Genomic DNA, 17,494 nt, shown 5'->3' with positions numbered 1-17,494 from the left:
GAAAACACGTGAGTTTGGTTTCCTTCAGTTTTGTCTCTAAAGTCCCAACATCTAGTCCAGATTTAAAGGAATGAGCTGCCCCACCACCAAAATCTAAAAGCTGTGACTCCCAACTGTTTTACTGCAGGAAGAGGCACAGGAAGAGATTCGGTTTTTGTAAAGTGACTTTTGGAGCAGACACACAAGGCAAGAGCCTCATAGTGTCTCCACAGACTTCACTGGAATCAGCAGCCAAAGCTTCAGGAGAATTTATGAAAACACAGGATTAAACTTAAATGTAACATAATGATGAAATACTTGGAGATGAATTGTCTCTACAGTTGATTAATTAATGAATCGACACAATATATTGATCTGTCTTTTTGCTGATCTGCTGGCACAGACTTCACCCACTGTTTCCCTGCTATATCTCAAATCTCTAAATGACTTGTGTCTGTATAAATACATATGAAGTGTTGATCACCAAACGCCTGTGCGCTCTAATCACTTCCCTGCGTCGTGTCTGTCAGGAGCTAAGATAATACCGATAACAATCTTAAAGGGCGGGTTATTTATAATGAGGCGAGGCGAGAAAGGGGGCAGATGACACTGTACTGTATTTCATGACCTTGCCAGCTCATTGGTTTGACTAGTGGTCCACTTCCATAAAGAGAAAGTGGAGGATTTAAAGGGCTATCAGAGATTGCAATATATACCTTCTTAACACTTGGACTGCCTGGGACTCGGTGTGTATCTGTGACTCTAACAGGCCGACAGCTCTGCTCAGTCCAAGTAAGAACTCCCTCTGAGACTCTTTCAGTGAGTTTAGTGGATGAAGCCTAGAAGCATGTGATGTCTTTGTTGCTTGCATGCACGTCCTCTGCATGTCGACATGTTGTTGGCAGATTTTTCTTTAGTTTCTTCAAATTAAGAAAAAAAATTCATGTGTGCAAGAATATTTCTGTTTACGTTGAAACCTTCGGTCTCAGAGCTGTTTCTGACTGTCTGACATTTGTTCATGTGCTGATGAGACGATGTGAAGTGAGATCTGCTCTTTGACGAGGTGTCGATCAGTTCGATCAGTTTGTAGTGATGGTGAAATGCTGCAGGCTCATGGCTGTTTGATGTTAAATATTTGTTTCATAGCAATCAAGCGTTAACTCAGTTTTAGCAGGTTCCACAGCCTGTAGTGGGTTTTGCTTTGGCATTAACTGACCCTTGTGACCTTTTCTGGGTTTCAAAGGTTACAGGAGTAGTTTTTCGTCTCAGTTTAGAAGTGCTTGGACATGGGCTCGCACTGCTGCGGTGGCAAAGCGCTGATGTACGGTGTGGAGATGTGGGGCGCTGAAAGGCTACACCACTACAGGGCCTCGGCGTGGAAATGGATCCCTCAGTGTTTATCTTTCTGTCAGCGCTGAGAGTTTAGAGGAACACCTCAGTCTCCGACTTCACGTTACACTCAACTGCATGTTTGACACCGATAAAACTTTAATTCATCTTTTATTAAACTTCTACCACAGAAGAGTATCCTGCTCTGATTTTTGTTCTGGTCTTTGGTCTGTTTCCGTACTCGTCTGCTCCCGGACACACTTCCTTTCAGGGGTCTGTTTTCTCTTTCAGACATTTAAAAGCCTTTGTCCCTTCTTGTCTCTGTGTTTCTGGCTGTTAACTCTATGTGCATCTGAGGCCAGAGCAGCAGCGAGTTATTTTTACCATATGCTCTCACATCTTTGGGATGTTCTGCGGTGTTGTGTTACCGTGAATCCTTGCACCCTCCCTCCAGAGCCAGTCCTGCCCATAGCACCCACACACACTCACTAAAGACACAAATCAGGGCCCAAATTTAACCGTGCAGATATTATTCCATCTCCAGAGCAACATGTTGAAATGTCTGCAGAGTTTCATGTGTCCAAAAATATCCTGCCAGCCCTGGAGGACCCCCCCATCCCTGTTATGGCCACTTGTTTGTGGGCCAGCTTGGTGTTTTAGGATGCCTGCATTGGTTGTCAGATGTCTTTTCTTCTAAGACGAGCCTGCTGTCAGTGTTTTTTCTCCATAATGAAGACGTTCGCAACAGCTGTGACTCCAGGAATAGAGTCCTAATCCGCTACTCCGTCACCGCCCCTAAACATGACAGGCAGCAACTGTCTGGCCTCAGAGCCACAGAGCTCGAGCTGCTTTATTATTGAGCAGCTTTGGTTTTATTTCAAGTGTGTGTGTATAATCAGTAGGTTGATATATATGGGTATATGTGCACACAGAAGTGTGTTTGTTTAGGAGCTGCAACAGTCAGTCAGGTAAACAATTAGTCAACTGACTGAAAATGAGTCTGCAAACATTCAGGTAGCTGGTTATACTTTCATTAATTCTTCAAACAAAAAGCCCAAATATTTTTAGGATAAAGTGTTTTTTCAAAAACCGAACGTGAAGTCGTGTGAATGAAGCTTTAGAGGCCAATAAAGACGATGGAGATGATGTTTGGCTGCTCTGTTGGTGCTGTTTATCCTCTCGATGTCCATCTACTACAATTAAAAGTCGATTTTTTCGGCAGTTTTCCAATTTGGAAACCAGTTGATATTATTCGATGTCCACCCTGCTACAGTCTGTGCTGATGGTACGGGGACAGGACTGAGTCTAAGTTAGAGACAGAGGATGTTGGTTTGCACAAATCATGAACTGCATCACTTCTATTTCTGTTATTATTTAATTTCTCTCTTATCAAACGGAGATCAGGTTGAGTCGGCTCAGTGAACGTCATGTTGTTGTTGTTGTTGTTGTTGGGAACATCAGAAAACATGATGTTTACTACGATGTGTGTCGTCAGCATGGGTGCACTTACGCTGATTTGAACTTGCTGGCTTATTTTCTTGTCTATCCTTAGCATAGCAACATGCTAATGTTTAGCAGGCTAAGTGTAATGATCCAAAGCTCAGTGCATTTACAGATATTTATGTTTTAGCATGTTAGCACAGCATGCTAGCACCTACCATGTTATCAGGCTAATACTTACCATCTAACATGATAGGGTTTTACTACACCTTTATTTAGCATCTTATTATACTGTGTTTACAGTGTTAGCTCACAGCATGTTAGCATTAATCCAGTTTGAGAGGGCCCCAGGAGAGAACAGTTGTCCTTATTTACCCTTCTCAGGGGCCGTGAGGTGCATTTACTGACCTTCAGGAGCCAGTGAGAGCAAACTAAGACTTTATTTCCAGGTTTACCTCGTGCTGCTTATTTCGTCTACTGCTGAGTTGTTCCAGCTGAGGATGATGGTCCACCTCCATGTTTTGTTCTGGAGACACATTAGATAACACAAGTCCGCTCTGAAATCATTATAAGGCTGAAAACCTGGTCCTGCATCTTGACTGAACTGTCTGCTAACATTCACATCAGTCTAATCTGTTGTGATGTTTGTATAAACCCATCACCAAAATAATGAGCTGTCCTCGTTTGTCTGTAAACGTTAGAACAAACCTTTATACCAATCTCTCCAGTGGTCCTTCAGATATTTCAGTCTGGAGTTGGACCTGAGTCCCTTGAGCCTCTCAGCTAAAAATAACAGTATGCTCCTTTAAGCCATTAACCCGGACTGGATTACAAAGTTTCGTTCCTGGAAATAAACATCAGGTCTTAAGATAGAATTAACTTGATCCAGTGTGAGAGGTGAGTTTCTGCAGCAGGAGAGAAGACGTGGAGTTTAACTCTTCACTTACAGCCCGTTTGTGGGACACTGGAATCTGTTTATACTCAGGACCAGACTGTCTGCAGAAAAGCCACATGAAATCTGATTTCTCTGTTCAGACTGAGGTCACGTATCGGGAGCAGCATCCGATTTAGAGTTTACAGTTTCATTCAGTAAAAAGAGTCTTGAGGAGATGCCATTAGTCTCCTTTGTTGGGCGCCAGAGGTAGAGGCCATGTTAATACACAGGAAGAGGATTATTTATGTTATTCTGTCCCAACAAAGTCTTATAAACACTCACAGGTATGGAAAGTTAGAAAATCTCAAAATCTCAGTTCAGCAGCAACACACACTCAAAGCACGACTGACTGGGCCCCAGGAGTCATAACAACAACACACATTCCCAGTACCAGTGAATCCAGGGACTTAATAGACCAAATAAATGCATCGATAAACAGCAGAGGGGACCGTGACTTATTGTGTGTGGAACTGAACAACGTTTTAGTCAGAATTCAAAAGGTAAAATCAGACTTTTAATATTTTCTCTCTGTGTTTTTTTTTTACTGGTTTTCTACCAGGGAGGATCAGGATCCTGCAGCTAACATGGCCTCTGAGTGAGTACACCGTTAATCAGTAGGTTGTGTTAATAAACAGATTCATGTAAAGTCGTATTTGTGTCGGATTTATCAGCATCATCAAATCGGGTCTGTCGAGAGAGCAGATCCATGTGTTAAAGTTAGATTCAGTAAACAAAGATAATAGATTTCTAAGATTATGGCCCCGTCCGACTCGCGTGTTGTGTTTCTATCTGCAGGAAAAGACTGTCTGCAAGGCGTAAGCATACGCTGAAAGTAAGAAATGGATACACGGCAGAGTTGCTGCTGTTTTTCTTTTGTTTGCCCTGAAATTTGAGTCAAATGTACTGAGAGTTGATGGAATCCACAGAGCTGTATGCTGGTGGTGGCGACTAATCTGCTGGAGGCCGAAGCCACATCGAAGACTGAGGAGAGGGAGAAGTTCCTGGCGGGGAAATGTCCTCCTCTGGAGCTGCCGTACTCCAAGGAAGAGCTCCTGGTGAGGCCACAAGCAGGACCCGACCGCTCTCAGGGTCATTTCTGGGTCTGACTCAGTTTATTAGTATCAGTACCACTGTGGAAAAGTACACTGTTACAAGTTTTACTCCAATCAAAGGCCATAAATATAAATATTTCCAGCAAAACCAACAAAAACGTCTGTTCTGTCCAGGAACTCTGCAAGAAGCTGCATGAGCAGGTTGACGCCAGTGAAGAGGAGAGATACTCCATAGAGTTCAAGCTGGACATGGTTCTGAATGAGGTGAGACCACAGCAGCTCTCTGCTCTCGTCCGGTCATCACATGTGATCAATTACTTTTTAATAATCGTTCCTTCTGTCCTGACACCCCCCCCCCCCCCCCCCCCCCACACACACACACACACACACACACACAGGTCAAAGACCTCAACATAAAAATTGTGGATCTGAGAGGAAAGTTCAAGAGGCCTCACCTGAAGAAGGTGCGTATGTCCGCTGACGCCATGCTCAAGGCTCTGCTGGGCTCCAAACACACAGTCAACATGGACCTGAGGGCCAACCTGAAGCAGGTCAAGAAGGAGGTGAAGGAGGAGGTGAGGAGCTTCATCAGGTCTTTAGACGGGGGTTAAGGTAGCTGCTGTTTATTACAGCCTGGACTTATTGTGAGGCTGAACTCTGGGAACAGGGTCTGAACTTGTTTTCTAGTTCTGCCCAAATTCAGACCTACAGGAACATCGAACATCTAATAGTCTGAAATAGATCAACTTAAGGTTTCACTTAGGAACTAATATGTCCAAAGAGTCTTAATCTAACCAGACATTTGATGGCGACATGCAGTAATATTTGGGTCAGTACCACAGAGTACTGTCCAGACCTAATACTGTTTTGTTGAAAAAAACAAAACAAATAACTGATGTCATGTTTCCATTTCTAACTTTAGTAAGAACAAACATCCCACAGAAACCAGGATCAGGTTCATGAAGATAAGATCTGATCTGTGATCATCATCTTTTAAGGACAGTGATACTGGTCTGTGTATTACTGCAGTAACTGTAGTAATACCACAGTGTTCAGATCCTCTGTTCCCAGTAAAAGTCCTGCATTCAAAATGTTACTGCAGTATATGTCCAAAAGTATGTGAAGTATCCAAAGCATTATATACTTCTAATTTGAAGTACTTTATATACCGCTGGGTAGCTGACGTTAACTACCTTATGTACTTCTAATTTGAAGTACTTTATATACCGCTGGGTAGCTGACGTTAACTACCTTATATACTTCTAATTTGAAGTACTTTATATACCGCTGGGTAGCTGACGTTAACTACCTTATATACTTCTAATTTGAAATACTTTATATACCGCTGGGTATCTGACGTTAACTACCTTATATACTTCTTATTTGAAGTACTTTATATACCGCTGGGTATCTGACGTTAACTACCTTATATACTTCTGATTTGAAGTACTTTATATACCGCCGGGTAGCTGACGTTAACTACCTTATATACTTCTGATTTGAAGTACTTCATATACCGCCGGGTAGCTGACGTTAACTACCTTATATACTTCTGATTTGAAGTACTTCATATACCGCCGGGTAGCTGACGTTAACTACCTTATATACTTCTAATTTGGGGGATCAATAAAGTTTGATGATCAGACTGTATTTTGTTGGCTCTGACAAGTAGTGAAGTCCAAGAATGAAGTAGTACTACATGGAAATACTCAAAGTAGTTTCCACCACTGGGAAAATGAAAATACTAAGAGAAATCAAACTTTCTGAGAACATTGATGTGACATTTATTGATGTTAAAGCTGCGACAAACTTGATATTTTGGTTATTTATAATTTCTAACATCAGTTTTTATGCGTCGCCATTAAACAGGTCACTACTCTAAACTAAAATCACCGTCTGTGTTCACAGGACAAGCAGCTGCGTGACGTGGGAGACTGGCGTAAGAACATTGAAGACAAGTCTGACAGGAAGAAGATGTTCGATAGTTAAACGTGATCTGATCTTAAAAGTGATTCTCAGAACAGAGTTCAGGTCTGATGTCTTTGTAGCTGCAGAGTTTTCTTCCAAAGTGCTGCATATCTGAAATAAACCGACCGTTCACTTTAACAAACAGAGGAGCTGCTGATCTATAGTGTGAACATAAAGATGGTGAGAGAAGGATCCTGATGCTTTATGTGATAAATGGCTTTAATCTGCTCCTTGTTCAGTAGATGAAGCAGAATTAGGTTTTTGTTTAGTTCTGTCCTTTTCAGATATTTCACTTTGGAAACAACTCTCCAGTCCAAGCTGCCTCCTGCCTGCGACAGTATCGACACTGTACTGTGATGTATTTGTACTGATGTTAGTGAATCAAACCTGCTTTTCTTCTGTAAAGGCTGATTTATGCTCCTGCATCCAAATGTTTCCACAAGAACAAAAACCAAAAAGGTCTAAGTGTTACAAAAAGACTTCAGTCATTCGAATCCAGCTCCTGTTGCAGAAGCATCATTCAGTCTGATCTAAACATCATGTCACCTTTTCTAAGCTCTTCCAACTCAAATGTGATGTACTCTTCTCATCCTGCTGCTGTCACATTAAATGCAAAAGCTCCATGTTCATCTTGTCCAAGGTCTCGTTGAATTTGTGAACAGCTCTTCTATTTCACACAAGAAGCTTCAGAGTCAGAAAAATAAACATATTGTTCATCTTTCCATCCTGCACAGTTTAGTCTCTAACTGCTTCATATTCACGCAGCTTAACAGCATTTAGCCTTTAATGAGAACTTAGATGCCTTTTGACATATATGGGGCCACAGAACATGAACCATAAAGTTAGTTTTTGCCTTTTTAAATATTTCTGTGTGTTAGCTGATGGTCTTTCACAGCAGAGATAATAAACCAGTGTTTCCTGTGGCAGAGAGCAGAGAGCTGTGTCTATTCAAACTGTGGAGAAGAAGCATCTTAACATATCTGTAATAATTAAAAATTTAAGCTCATATTGAATCGGTTTAAATTTATATTATTTGTTGTTTAACGTTATAAACGGGGACGTCTGAGGCTTTTTCCAGAAAGAACAAAAGGTGAGTCGTGAAGTTAAATGTCATTTTTAACGTGAGTCGCATTTTTCACTGAAATCACTGGATTTTCTCATTTTCTTGCAGATTAAAACAAAACTGCCCTGATTGGATTTTCAGCACAGGTATGTTCATTCCCTTTCCTGTCGCTGCCACGTAAACACTGCAGAGATCAGACAGGGAAATAAAAATAAAAGAGGGATGTAGATGTTGTGGTGCCTTCGTTCCAGTTTCAGCTGCTGCAGCTGTTTCTGGTTATTTCCAGTGAACGTTGCTTTGTTGTTGAGCTGTCACAGATTATATAGAAACCCTGGTCACATGTCAGTGACATGAGTCAGTAAATGCCATTTTAGCTTTGACTGGAGCTGGTTGTGTTTTCCTCTTCTGCAGTGGTTTAATGGCAGGCTGCTGGAGAATCAGCATTTAGCACCACGGACTAATTCACATTTTCTTTTGTCCGTTTTCTGTAAATTAGCTCTAGAAGCTTTACTTCTGCCACGTCTGCTCAGTGTACAGAAAAGCCTTGGGATTATGGGTAAAATTTGAAGTTTCAGGCTCTCGTGGCTCTCTCTGTGGCTTCTGCATTGGCCCACCCTCACCAGTGGCATAAGTTTCTGCTGAGCAAAGCACCCGGTGCAGTGATGACTGCAGCATATGAAACAACTGTCAGATTGATATTCAGCTACAGGCTTGAGTTTCCTGGCTCGTCCAGATCTCACCCGTACAGTGTTACAGGTCTTAATGTCCCAGGGTAATCCTGGTCACAGCAAGGCTTTGGTGTAAAAAAAACAGTCTCTCTGTTTCATGGGCTGGTTGAAAATGGGACTCAGATTCTCTAAACACTAAACATCCTCCACAGCGTCTTTGTGCGTTTGGCGTCTTCTTCCTCGGAGTGGCTGCAGGTTATATTTGCCCTCTGCTGACAGCTGTATCATGTCCTCAGACAACAGCTGCCTCTTCACGTCGACCCACAGCAGCCAGGATTAGAAATGACAGAACAGAGCAGGAGAGACGTCTGGGCAGAGGAGGGCAGCTTGCATTTTACACCGACTAACGCACTGAGCTCAGTTTTAACCTGTGGGAAAATGCTGCTTATGGTGATACAGTGGATCTTTAGAGCTGCTGTCTCTGTCTCTGTCTCTGTCTCTGTCTCTGTCCCACTCAAACACCTGAGCATGAATGAAAACTGCCTCCAGTGCTACCAGGTAATAAACAGCTGAGTGTCCATTACCACCAGTTTAACTACAGTGTTGGCAATAGCTTCATAAACTGACTGTTAACAGTGAAAACCATCAGTCTCTGAGACGCTGATGGATCTGTAGCTTAATGTTGACAGGAAGTGATGCAGCCGCACAGATGAGTTTCTACTGGAAGAAACAGGAGAGTTTACACCGACTTAACTACTGAGCTCAGAACATGTAGCAGGGAAGAGTTTTTAGGTTGCACCAGGCACAGCCACCATTTCATTGGCTCCACACTGAAAGGTAGTGATCATGTAACCAGAACGGTCCCAGTCTGGATCTTTGGGACCTCTCCCTGTCTTTCCTGTCCCCCTTCTACTCTCCAAAATAAAGCTTTAAATCCATATGTTCAATTATCTATACTGCCTATCCCATCAGGGGTCACAGGTCACCGACCATCCTAACCTGCATGTGTTTGGACTGAAGGAGGGACAACATGCAGACTCCACACTGAACAACCCCAGGTCCACCTGGGTTCAGACCCTAATCCTGACCTACATGAGTTTGGACTGTGGGAGGAGAAAACCCACACTCAAATAAAGTTTTAAATCCCCCTTAGAAACTTTCTTTGTGTGTTTGACCTATTTAATGTGTCTCTAGGCCTCTGGCCTGGATGAGACTCAGCTGCCCTATAAAGTCCATGACATTATTCAGCTGTGGAGGGAAGAGCAGTCTCAGTCCACCCTGCAGTTTTCAGTCACAGCTGCAGCTGGTCTCCCTGATTAGGTCATCCCCTCTGAATGTTGTTAATCAGTGTGACACCCGTCGGTGCCTATTAGTTAAAGAACAAGCTGTGGTGTTAAAGCTTTACGTTAGTGTTGGGTGACACTTTTAAATATAGTCAAATGTGACAAACGCTCAGTGGAGACTTAGTAACAGAGATGGGGTCACCGATAGAGTCTGGACAGTTTCCATGTTTCCAGTTTGAGGTAGAAACATTGATACCATAGTGCTGCACCTGGGAACTGGAGTTCAGGTGAGACATGAATCAAAACTCAGGAGCTGGAGAACATGTTGATGTTTTTAATAATACTACATATATTTCATACTGTTCTTTCAGTGCTACTGCAGCCCTGGACTGACCTGGTGAAGACTAAACTCAGGTGAGTCCCACGTGTTGATGTTGGTACCACCCTCATGCTGGGTGGCTTGTTCTCCTCCAGTCTACACATCATGTCCCTCAGTGCTACAGCCCATGTTCTTCTAAAACTCTGTGCGTCATGATGAATATTGAGAATGAGCCAAGAAGCAAAGAGAACAGACACTGTTGCTGTCAAAGACAGCACAAAGCAGCAGCGTCTCCAGCTGCAGTTCCTGAAATGGCCACTAGATGCTGCTCTAACTTGCAGAGCATCCTACAGTGGTGGAGGAAGTACTCATATCCATTACTGCAGTAGCAGTACAAATACCGTAGTGTCAAATACGTAAATATGAGACAGAACAAAAAAAGTAAAAGTCAACAATGCACAGAGACCACAGAGGAAAATCAAAACACAAGGTTAGGAAATGTCCAACAGACTGTTTGTTTAAAGTGGTTTTACAGAAGCTTTACGGTTCACATTCCTCGCCAACCTAACCAACCCGTCCTTTAACCTTTGCCAAGCGTTTCCTCTTTGCACAGGCCCATGGTCACTGGCTGCTGTTTCATAGTGACCTGTGGTCTTTTAGGTTGGAGGACTTGGTTTGGGGTTTGTGGAATAAGTGGACAGTCGCCACAAATATTTTAGTGTTTAAAGAGAAGCATTGGATGGAAAACATCACTGATCATTTTAAGTTTTCTGAGCAGGACATGAAAGTCTGGACCAGGTTTAGTGGCATCTGATGTTTACTTAAAAACCACCTCATGGTGCAGGCAGAAAGTCAGAGAATCACTGAATCAGTAGGTTTGATCCTCTAATGAACAAATTTCATGATAATCCATCCAGTCGCAGATATTTCAGTCCTGACAAATTAAATATTCCAGCATATTGTAGAATAAACCAAGAAAATTCATGTTTGTCTAAACAGGCTGCTACAGGAGTGTGAAACACACACACACACACACACACACACACACACACACACACAGTCATTAACGCCTTCACATAGTGAGGGGAGGCCACACGCTCCACCTGCATCTCAGCACATTCCCAAGGCTCGAGTTATAAGTCGGACATCTTGGTAGAAAAACACAGAGCCGCAAACCCGACCCTGATGCCTCCCTGCACCGCGGCATCCCCAGCATGCCTCAGGTGCCATCATCCCTGCTGTCAGCACCTCCCTCCTCAGCCTCCAGTCCTATAGTCTGTCCTCATAAACCCTCTGGAGGTGAAGAGTTAACAAGGAGAACAAGTGTTTGTGGACGTAGATGCTTTTTATCTTCTGATCAGACTCACTGGTTTTTTAATACTGATCCATCTGCAGCTCAGTTTTGTATAAACTGACTTATTTATTAAGAGTGAAAGGCGATTTGGATCGGGCCTTTCCTCAGTGTGCTAATAAACAGATATGCATGCATTCGCAACCCTTAATATCTTAGCTCCCTGGATCCTCAAAAAAGAACAAATAAAGGAATATAACTGAGGTTACGTCTTCCTTTCTAATGAAAACAACTAGTCATGGAGTTAATGCTAGTGCTTTGCACAAATTGCACCTTTTTATACCAGTTTATATACTGGTCTTATACTGGAAATTCACTTTTGGCTCAACCAGACGTCAGAAGAGTAGTTGAAATCAGAAAATGCAAAGAAAATCCTGCCTCTTTAAATCTAAATCAGAGTCCAAGGCCAAGTCTCAAACCTCTACCCCAGTGTGAGCTGGGATCAGCTCCAGTCCCAGGCTCAGTGGTTTATAGGTTAATAGTTCTGCAGATAAATGTGCAGCCTGAATCCAAATGCAGATGTTGTAACATCCAGTGGAAACTGGAGGCAGGGAGGATCAAACTTTTCTGTTTCCTAGTTCCATCATCATCATTTGATGGCTCTTATTCATGCTGACAGAGTTCACTAAAATTATTTTATCATATTGAGAATTTCTCCAAAGAAAACAGTTTCTCTAAATGTTCTCTAGACACTGAAATGTGTTTCTGCAAAGGTGGAACACCTGTACCCCGGAAACCACCTGTTCAGGTAAATGCTCCCCTGAAGAAATCTGAAGAACCTAAGTAAGAACATTTTAATGAGTAGGTCATAATGTAACATTATCCACATGGAAAATTTGACTTCCTGCCTACACACAATCCTGCCCCCATATTTTTATAGCACAAGTGTTAATATGAGAGGGCCTTCTGCAGCCAGAGAAAGGTCTGGAAGCCGTTCTGAGGACAGACGCTCGGCTGGGATCAGCAGTTATGATGAAATGATGTGATATTTATAGACGGCAGAAATGTGAGCTTGTTAAGCACTTTATTTGGAGCAAAATGACTGATATCAGACGCAGGTGGTGGTTTCTCTCTTTTGAGCCTGTTTTCTAAAGACGCAGAGCGGTGGAGGTTCATCTCACCTTCGGTTTTGATAATCAAGAGAAAACAAGCTGGACTTTTGTTCTGCTGTGTTAAATGTTTTTTCTGGTTCTGTAGAGATACTGACGAGAACATGGATCAGAGAGGAGGACAGAGTGGACACCTGCGACTCCTGGGACTTTCCTTTCATGGTTGGATGATACTAAACTGCAAAGGTTCTTGTGGACCATCTGCCAAGTCCAGATACGTGTAAGTCCTCAGTCAAATTGAACTTGTGTCATTTTTTTCTATCCAATTTGAGAGTCATGTCTTTGTTCCTTATGAAACGATAAAGTCTGGATCAGTAATAGTTCAACCTTCCAAGAACGAGGGACGACCTTTGTTCATCTTTGGGTCAAATCTTGATGTTGTGAGAAGGTCTAAGAGTTTTTATCTCTAGATGTCAGTGTATATATCACACAAGGAAAACTCTTTGCTGAAATCTGAAGGTGAATCTGACCAGCTCAGGAAGACTCTAGGGTCTGAGCTGTGGACAGGATTTAAAGGATGTGTCCTTTTCATCCCAACTCTGTGTCAAACGGTGACGAGATGTTTGTGTTTGTGATGCAACAGATTGTGCGACCTGAAGACACCTGGAGGTTGACTTGTGTTAACTTTACACAATCATGAGATGGTGATGCAGTCTATTAAACTGAACTGGACCTTTTCAAAACCAGATGGATGATTTTATGGTTCTGAAACAGGTCTGGGTCCTGGATTTGTTTTTATGCAGAGGGGGCAGAGAAAACCCATCAAATCCTTGTTTCTGTGAATCCAGGCTGGAAACAATCCCTTTATTTGCAGTTAATGATCATTTAAACTCCAGCACCTTCAGCCAAAAACAACTCCCCAATATCTCAGAAATGACTCTGCTGACCCGCTGCTTTCACCAGCTCTGTCTTTGTGTGGTTAAATGTTTGCAGGCTGATGGTTTTATAATGAATATGAATCATCATCATCCTTTTCCTCCCTTTTATAGCGCTCCAGTGGCCTCCAGCAGACTCCGAAAATGATACCAGGCTCCTCCTTAACGATGCCTGATTTACAGGGAGAAGTTGGCAGCGGATGATGATATTTCAGGAGCTTGTTGGCCGATTGGTCTGAGGATCCTGTATTTCCATAAACAGGAGCTCCATATCCATATCTGATCCCTCGTATATATACACCCTGTGGATGATTTCTTCCCACTGCCACTGGTCATTGCTGCCCTGCTCCTTGACTTTCTGGTTCGTCGTAGGTGAGACCAGTTTCTCCTCTTCCTCCTCCCCAGCTCTCTGCATGCCTGAGGAGAGCTGGTAAATCGATACGACACGGCCGCTGTGTCAAATTGTTGTTTTTGTTCACCTGAGATAAGAGTCCTGACCTGAGGGCTTTGTTAATAAGAGACGAGCTGGTTATGTGATGTCAGAGGATGCACGAGGATTTTATTGGTTTAAAGGTTGATCTGCTTTGGCTTTTTAGCTTCTTGAGCCATTGAGCTGTTTAATGTTGGAGGAAAGTGTTAAGGTCTGAAATTTGATTTCTCAATCTGGATTCACGTCGCTCTGGTCTGGGTTTTTGTTTTTGTGTGGAGATGCACTCTGGTTTTAGGACTTTACAATCATTTGCTATATCAAATATTATTTTTATGGCATTTGACTAATTTAATCTACATTTGGACTGGAGCTTTCTGGCTTTGACATTTTCTTATATTGTGCATGTTAAAGGATCTGATTGAGGAAATTTCTGGAGTTTTGGCCCAGAACACAATTCAATTAATCATTAAACCAAAATTAATAAATGGATGTTTTAAAGCATTTGTATTTCTGCCTGATTCTGTTACTTCAGTCACTTCTTGAGCCTTTTCCTTCCTGCGTGCTGAGTTGTTGAGTGTTTGGAGGTTCAGACAGTATTTTTAGCTAAAACAACTCCAGAAACATGACTCTGAGTGTGGCTGACTTGTTGTGGCAGGTTTGTTTTTGCAGTGTTTGTGCAGTGGCTGCTGTTAGTGGCCAAAGTGCTGCTGCAGCACATTCTGCCCCACGAAAGGAATTGAAGTGTCCCAGAGGATATTTAGTTTTGAACCCTTGTAAAGAAGCCATCATGGGCCGACACTTGACCCCAACTCCAAACTTAGTTCTGTCACCACTCGGCCGCTCATCAACTGTTCAAATAGATCACGTTTCTGTCAGATATTTAAACGCAGAGGAGATGATTCTCAGTGTCTCCATCAGTTTTTCTAAAGTTCTGATCATCTCTTCTCAGGCTGTGAAGACAAGAAACCACCAACATGTCTGAGTAAGTGTTGACTCTTGTTTATTGGTTTATTGATATTTAGTTTAAAAATGGTGATTAAATATGAAAATGAACTGTTGAGAAAATACATTTGTGCCACAGCGATAAAGTTACAAGTATAAAGGAAGGAGGAGTGGAAGGCTCAGGAAAGGAGGATAGAAGGAAATGTGAGGAAAGAATAAGGATGAAAGAAAAGAGACAGGACAAGGTGTTGAATCGTGTGCAGAAGAAGAAAGGAAGAAAGAAATGGGGAAAGAAGTTAGATAGAAGAGAGTAAGAAAGAAAAGGAAAGAAATAAAAAGGAAAATTTGGGAGAATAGGAAAAAAATAAAGAAGTGAGGAAAAAATGATAAATGATGGAGTGCCTGAGGAAAAAGGAGTTTTTCAGAGTATGAAAAAAAGCACCAATATTAACAAACTCTTCCTAAACTGATCCAGAGTCATTTTCCACCTGTCAGTTTTAGAGCAGCTGGATGAGTCGACTGGACACTAACAGTGATGTTTGTGCTCTTCACAGAAAAAAGATGACTTCGAGCCGCAGGCATCATCTGAAGGTATGACGTAGAGCTCAGACCCACCTGGACTCAGGAAACTGATCCTGAAACGATTTGGCCCCAGTGTGTCAGTATTGTTGCTGCAAACGTATACTGGTGTTACTGTGGAGGTCCCTCAGTAACGAGACCTGACAGCTGAGACCGAAAGCTTCTTTTTAGCGTCAAAATGTGTAATTGCATTGGATTGTGTGAAATCAAATTAATGTCCACATTTAGAGAAGAAGCTTAATGGGACCAGAAACCTGCTGAATGAAATGTTAAAATGAACATTATCTCAGGTGCTTCAGCCTTTTTCTTCTGTGTTGCAGAGTGTGATTCTGCAGATCGCGGCAGGCTGGATTCAACAGGAGAAAAAGGACGTAGCAGCTGCCAAGGAGGCCTACCTGGCTGAACAGTGCGCTGGACCCAACCTGGGCGGAGACCAAGCCACCCTCATGGTGAGCCACGCCATGGCTTCAGTTTTTAGTTATCTATTGTTTCATACATCTAAACTGCACAGGAATCGACTTTTACCTTAAAACAAAGCTGACTGTAGGAATCATTGAGGATACAGTTCTTTCATTTGTTTTATCTGATTTTATGCAGATGATGTCTTTCTTTACTTGACTGTCAAATACAACATATTATGTCAGATGTCTTTACTATTATCACTTATTTGAAGTACAACACCCATCAGTGAAGGGCTGTTTTCAGTTGGTCATCTTTCTTTTCATTTAGGAAACCTGCAAAAAGCTGCACGCCCTCATCGACAAAGTAGACGAAGAGAGGTACGACCTGGCGGGCAAAGTGGGCAAGGCTGACAAAGAGGTACACCTCCTCCTGCTCCACAGCTGCTCGGCTGTTGTCTGCATGGCCTTGTTAGCCTCTTCGCTACGTGGACACGTCCTGAACTGTTTCTGAGGCACAGAAAACAAAGGGGGTTTCTGTTCACACCATATGTGACAGCAAAAGTCTCTACATTTACTGAATTCAGTTCACTGTTGTCATTTAGTGAACATGTCACGTGGTTTTTAAGTTTCAACATCAAACAGCAGCGAGGTAAAAAAACAACAAAAACCTTAAATTTGTAAAAAAGACTGTAATCTGTGTGTTCAGCCTGTTGAGGGTGTGGTTGTGTCAAAACTAGCTAGTGGTATTTAGCTGTTAAAAAAAAAACAATATAGTTGTTCTTTATTTCATAAACTTAAAATGAATCATGTCACATGAAAAACTTTAAGATTTGAAGAATAATAAAGATTAATGCTGTAGGGATGTATTTATTTCTTTTCCTTTGTAAGCAACTTTAACAAAATGTGTCAAAGGAGTTAACATCCATTGTTTTACCTAAAGGCTGCATCCCTTTAGTTAATTTCTAACTTTAATTTCATTTTTCATCATTTCATAGATGGATGTAATAAATTTAAAGGTTCCTGAACTTGGTGGGGTGGGAAGGGTGCTCAGAAGGTTGCATTCTGCAATCTCAACACTAGATGCCGCCAAATCTTTCATATTAGTTTCTTAAAATGGAAGAGTCCAAAGCTGATAAATATCAAACTCTCCAAAATACCAGTAGAAGTAGCTGCTGTGATCCAGCCAACAGTCATGAAAGCATCACATGTTGGCTGTAAACCAAACCACCGTGCTGCTTTTGGTTTGAGTTCACCTTTAAACTACTTGGTTGCTCTTAGATTGATGACCTGAAAATGAAGGTGATCGACCTTGCCGGGCTGAAGAAACCTGCTCTGAGGAAGGTGCGTATGACCGCTGACTCCATGCTCAAAGCTCTGCTGGGCTCCAAACACACAGTCAACCTGGAACTGAGGAACAACCTGAAGCAGGTGAAGAAGGAGGTGAAGGAGGAGGTGAGTGTACAGGTGCACGGTGGGACAGGAAGCGGCTTTAACCAGTTAGAGCTGCTGACACCTGCTGACTGTGACTGTTTGTGTCCTGCAGCCTGCAGAGGCCGTTGGCGACTGGCGTAAGAACATTGAGGAAAAGGCTGACAGGAAGAAGATGTTCGAGACCTCCTAAACAGTTTATCTCTGCTCTTGTAGTTTCTCTGGGCTGTTAGCGTTTCTATGGAATTGAAATATCTTGTCTCATTAAATCTGTCACTTTCAGCTTGTTCTCACTGTACATTTGTATATTGAGTAGTTCAGATTATCGTTTAGTCTCATCTCTC

The 17,494-nt window shown here is 42.3% G+C and overlaps 2 protein-coding genes across 5 annotated transcripts; both read left to right on the top strand.

The window, feature by feature from the left end:
• Nucleotides 1-663: 663 nt before the first annotated feature.
• LOC113132913 (troponin I, fast skeletal muscle-like) lies at nucleotides 664-7,336 on the top strand. Of its 4 annotated transcripts, none has more exons than XM_026311356.1 (7): nucleotides 664-771; nucleotides 4,242-4,277; nucleotides 4,478-4,514; nucleotides 4,609-4,737; nucleotides 4,909-4,998; nucleotides 5,133-5,309; nucleotides 6,643-7,336. In XM_026311356.1, exons 2-7 carry the CDS (start codon nucleotides 4,267-4,269, stop codon nucleotides 6,721-6,723), a joined length of 525 nt encoding a protein of 174 aa, XP_026167141.1. In that variant the 5' UTR covers nucleotides 664-771; nucleotides 4,242-4,266; the 3' UTR covers nucleotides 6,724-7,336. The 4 variants fall into 4 exon arrangements, with proteins under 4 accessions (XP_026167141.1, XP_026167142.1, XP_026167143.1 ...); XM_026311357.1 differs by having other exon boundaries at nucleotides 673-771; nucleotides 4,230-4,277; XM_026311358.2 differs by having other exon boundaries at nucleotides 736-798; nucleotides 4,230-4,277.
• A 6,219-nt stretch (nucleotides 7,337-13,555) lies between these two features.
• LOC113132917 (troponin I, fast skeletal muscle-like) lies at nucleotides 13,556-17,432 on the top strand. The gene is made up of 7 exons (XM_026311364.1): nucleotides 13,556-13,742; nucleotides 14,750-14,782; nucleotides 15,297-15,333; nucleotides 15,642-15,770; nucleotides 16,051-16,140; nucleotides 17,001-17,174; nucleotides 17,266-17,432. Exons 2-7 carry the CDS (start codon nucleotides 14,775-14,777, stop codon nucleotides 17,341-17,343), a joined length of 516 nt encoding a protein of 171 aa, XP_026167149.1. The 5' UTR covers nucleotides 13,556-13,742; nucleotides 14,750-14,774; the 3' UTR covers nucleotides 17,344-17,432.
• Nucleotides 17,433-17,494: the final 62 nt, after the last annotated feature.

The sequence above is a fragment of the Mastacembelus armatus genome, chromosome 6, assembly GCF_900324485.2.
Source record: "Mastacembelus armatus chromosome 6, fMasArm1.2, whole genome shotgun sequence".
Lineage (NCBI taxonomy): Eukaryota > Metazoa > Chordata > Actinopteri > Synbranchiformes > Mastacembelidae > Mastacembelus > Mastacembelus armatus.
This window is presented reverse-complemented; position numbering and strand designations above follow the sequence as displayed.

Excerpts from the sequence above, each read along its gene's own strand:
- LOC113132917 (XM_026311364.1), top strand. Across the intron at positions 16,141-17,000 it reads TGGGCAAGGCTGACAAAGAG|ATTGATGACCTGAAAATGAA; the intron begins GTACACCTCCTC and ends GGTTGCTCTTAG. Across the intron at positions 17,175-17,265 it reads AGAAGGAGGTGAAGGAGGAG|CCTGCAGAGGCCGTTGGCGA; the intron begins GTGAGTGTACAG and ends TGTGTCCTGCAG.
- LOC113132913 (XM_026311356.1), top strand. Across the intron at positions 4,515-4,608 it reads GGCGTAAGCATACGCTGAAA|AGCTGTATGCTGGTGGTGGC; the intron begins GTAAGAAATGGA and ends TGGAATCCACAG. Across the intron at positions 5,310-6,642 it reads AGAAGGAGGTGAAGGAGGAG|GACAAGCAGCTGCGTGACGT; the intron begins GTGAGGAGCTTC and ends CTGTGTTCACAG.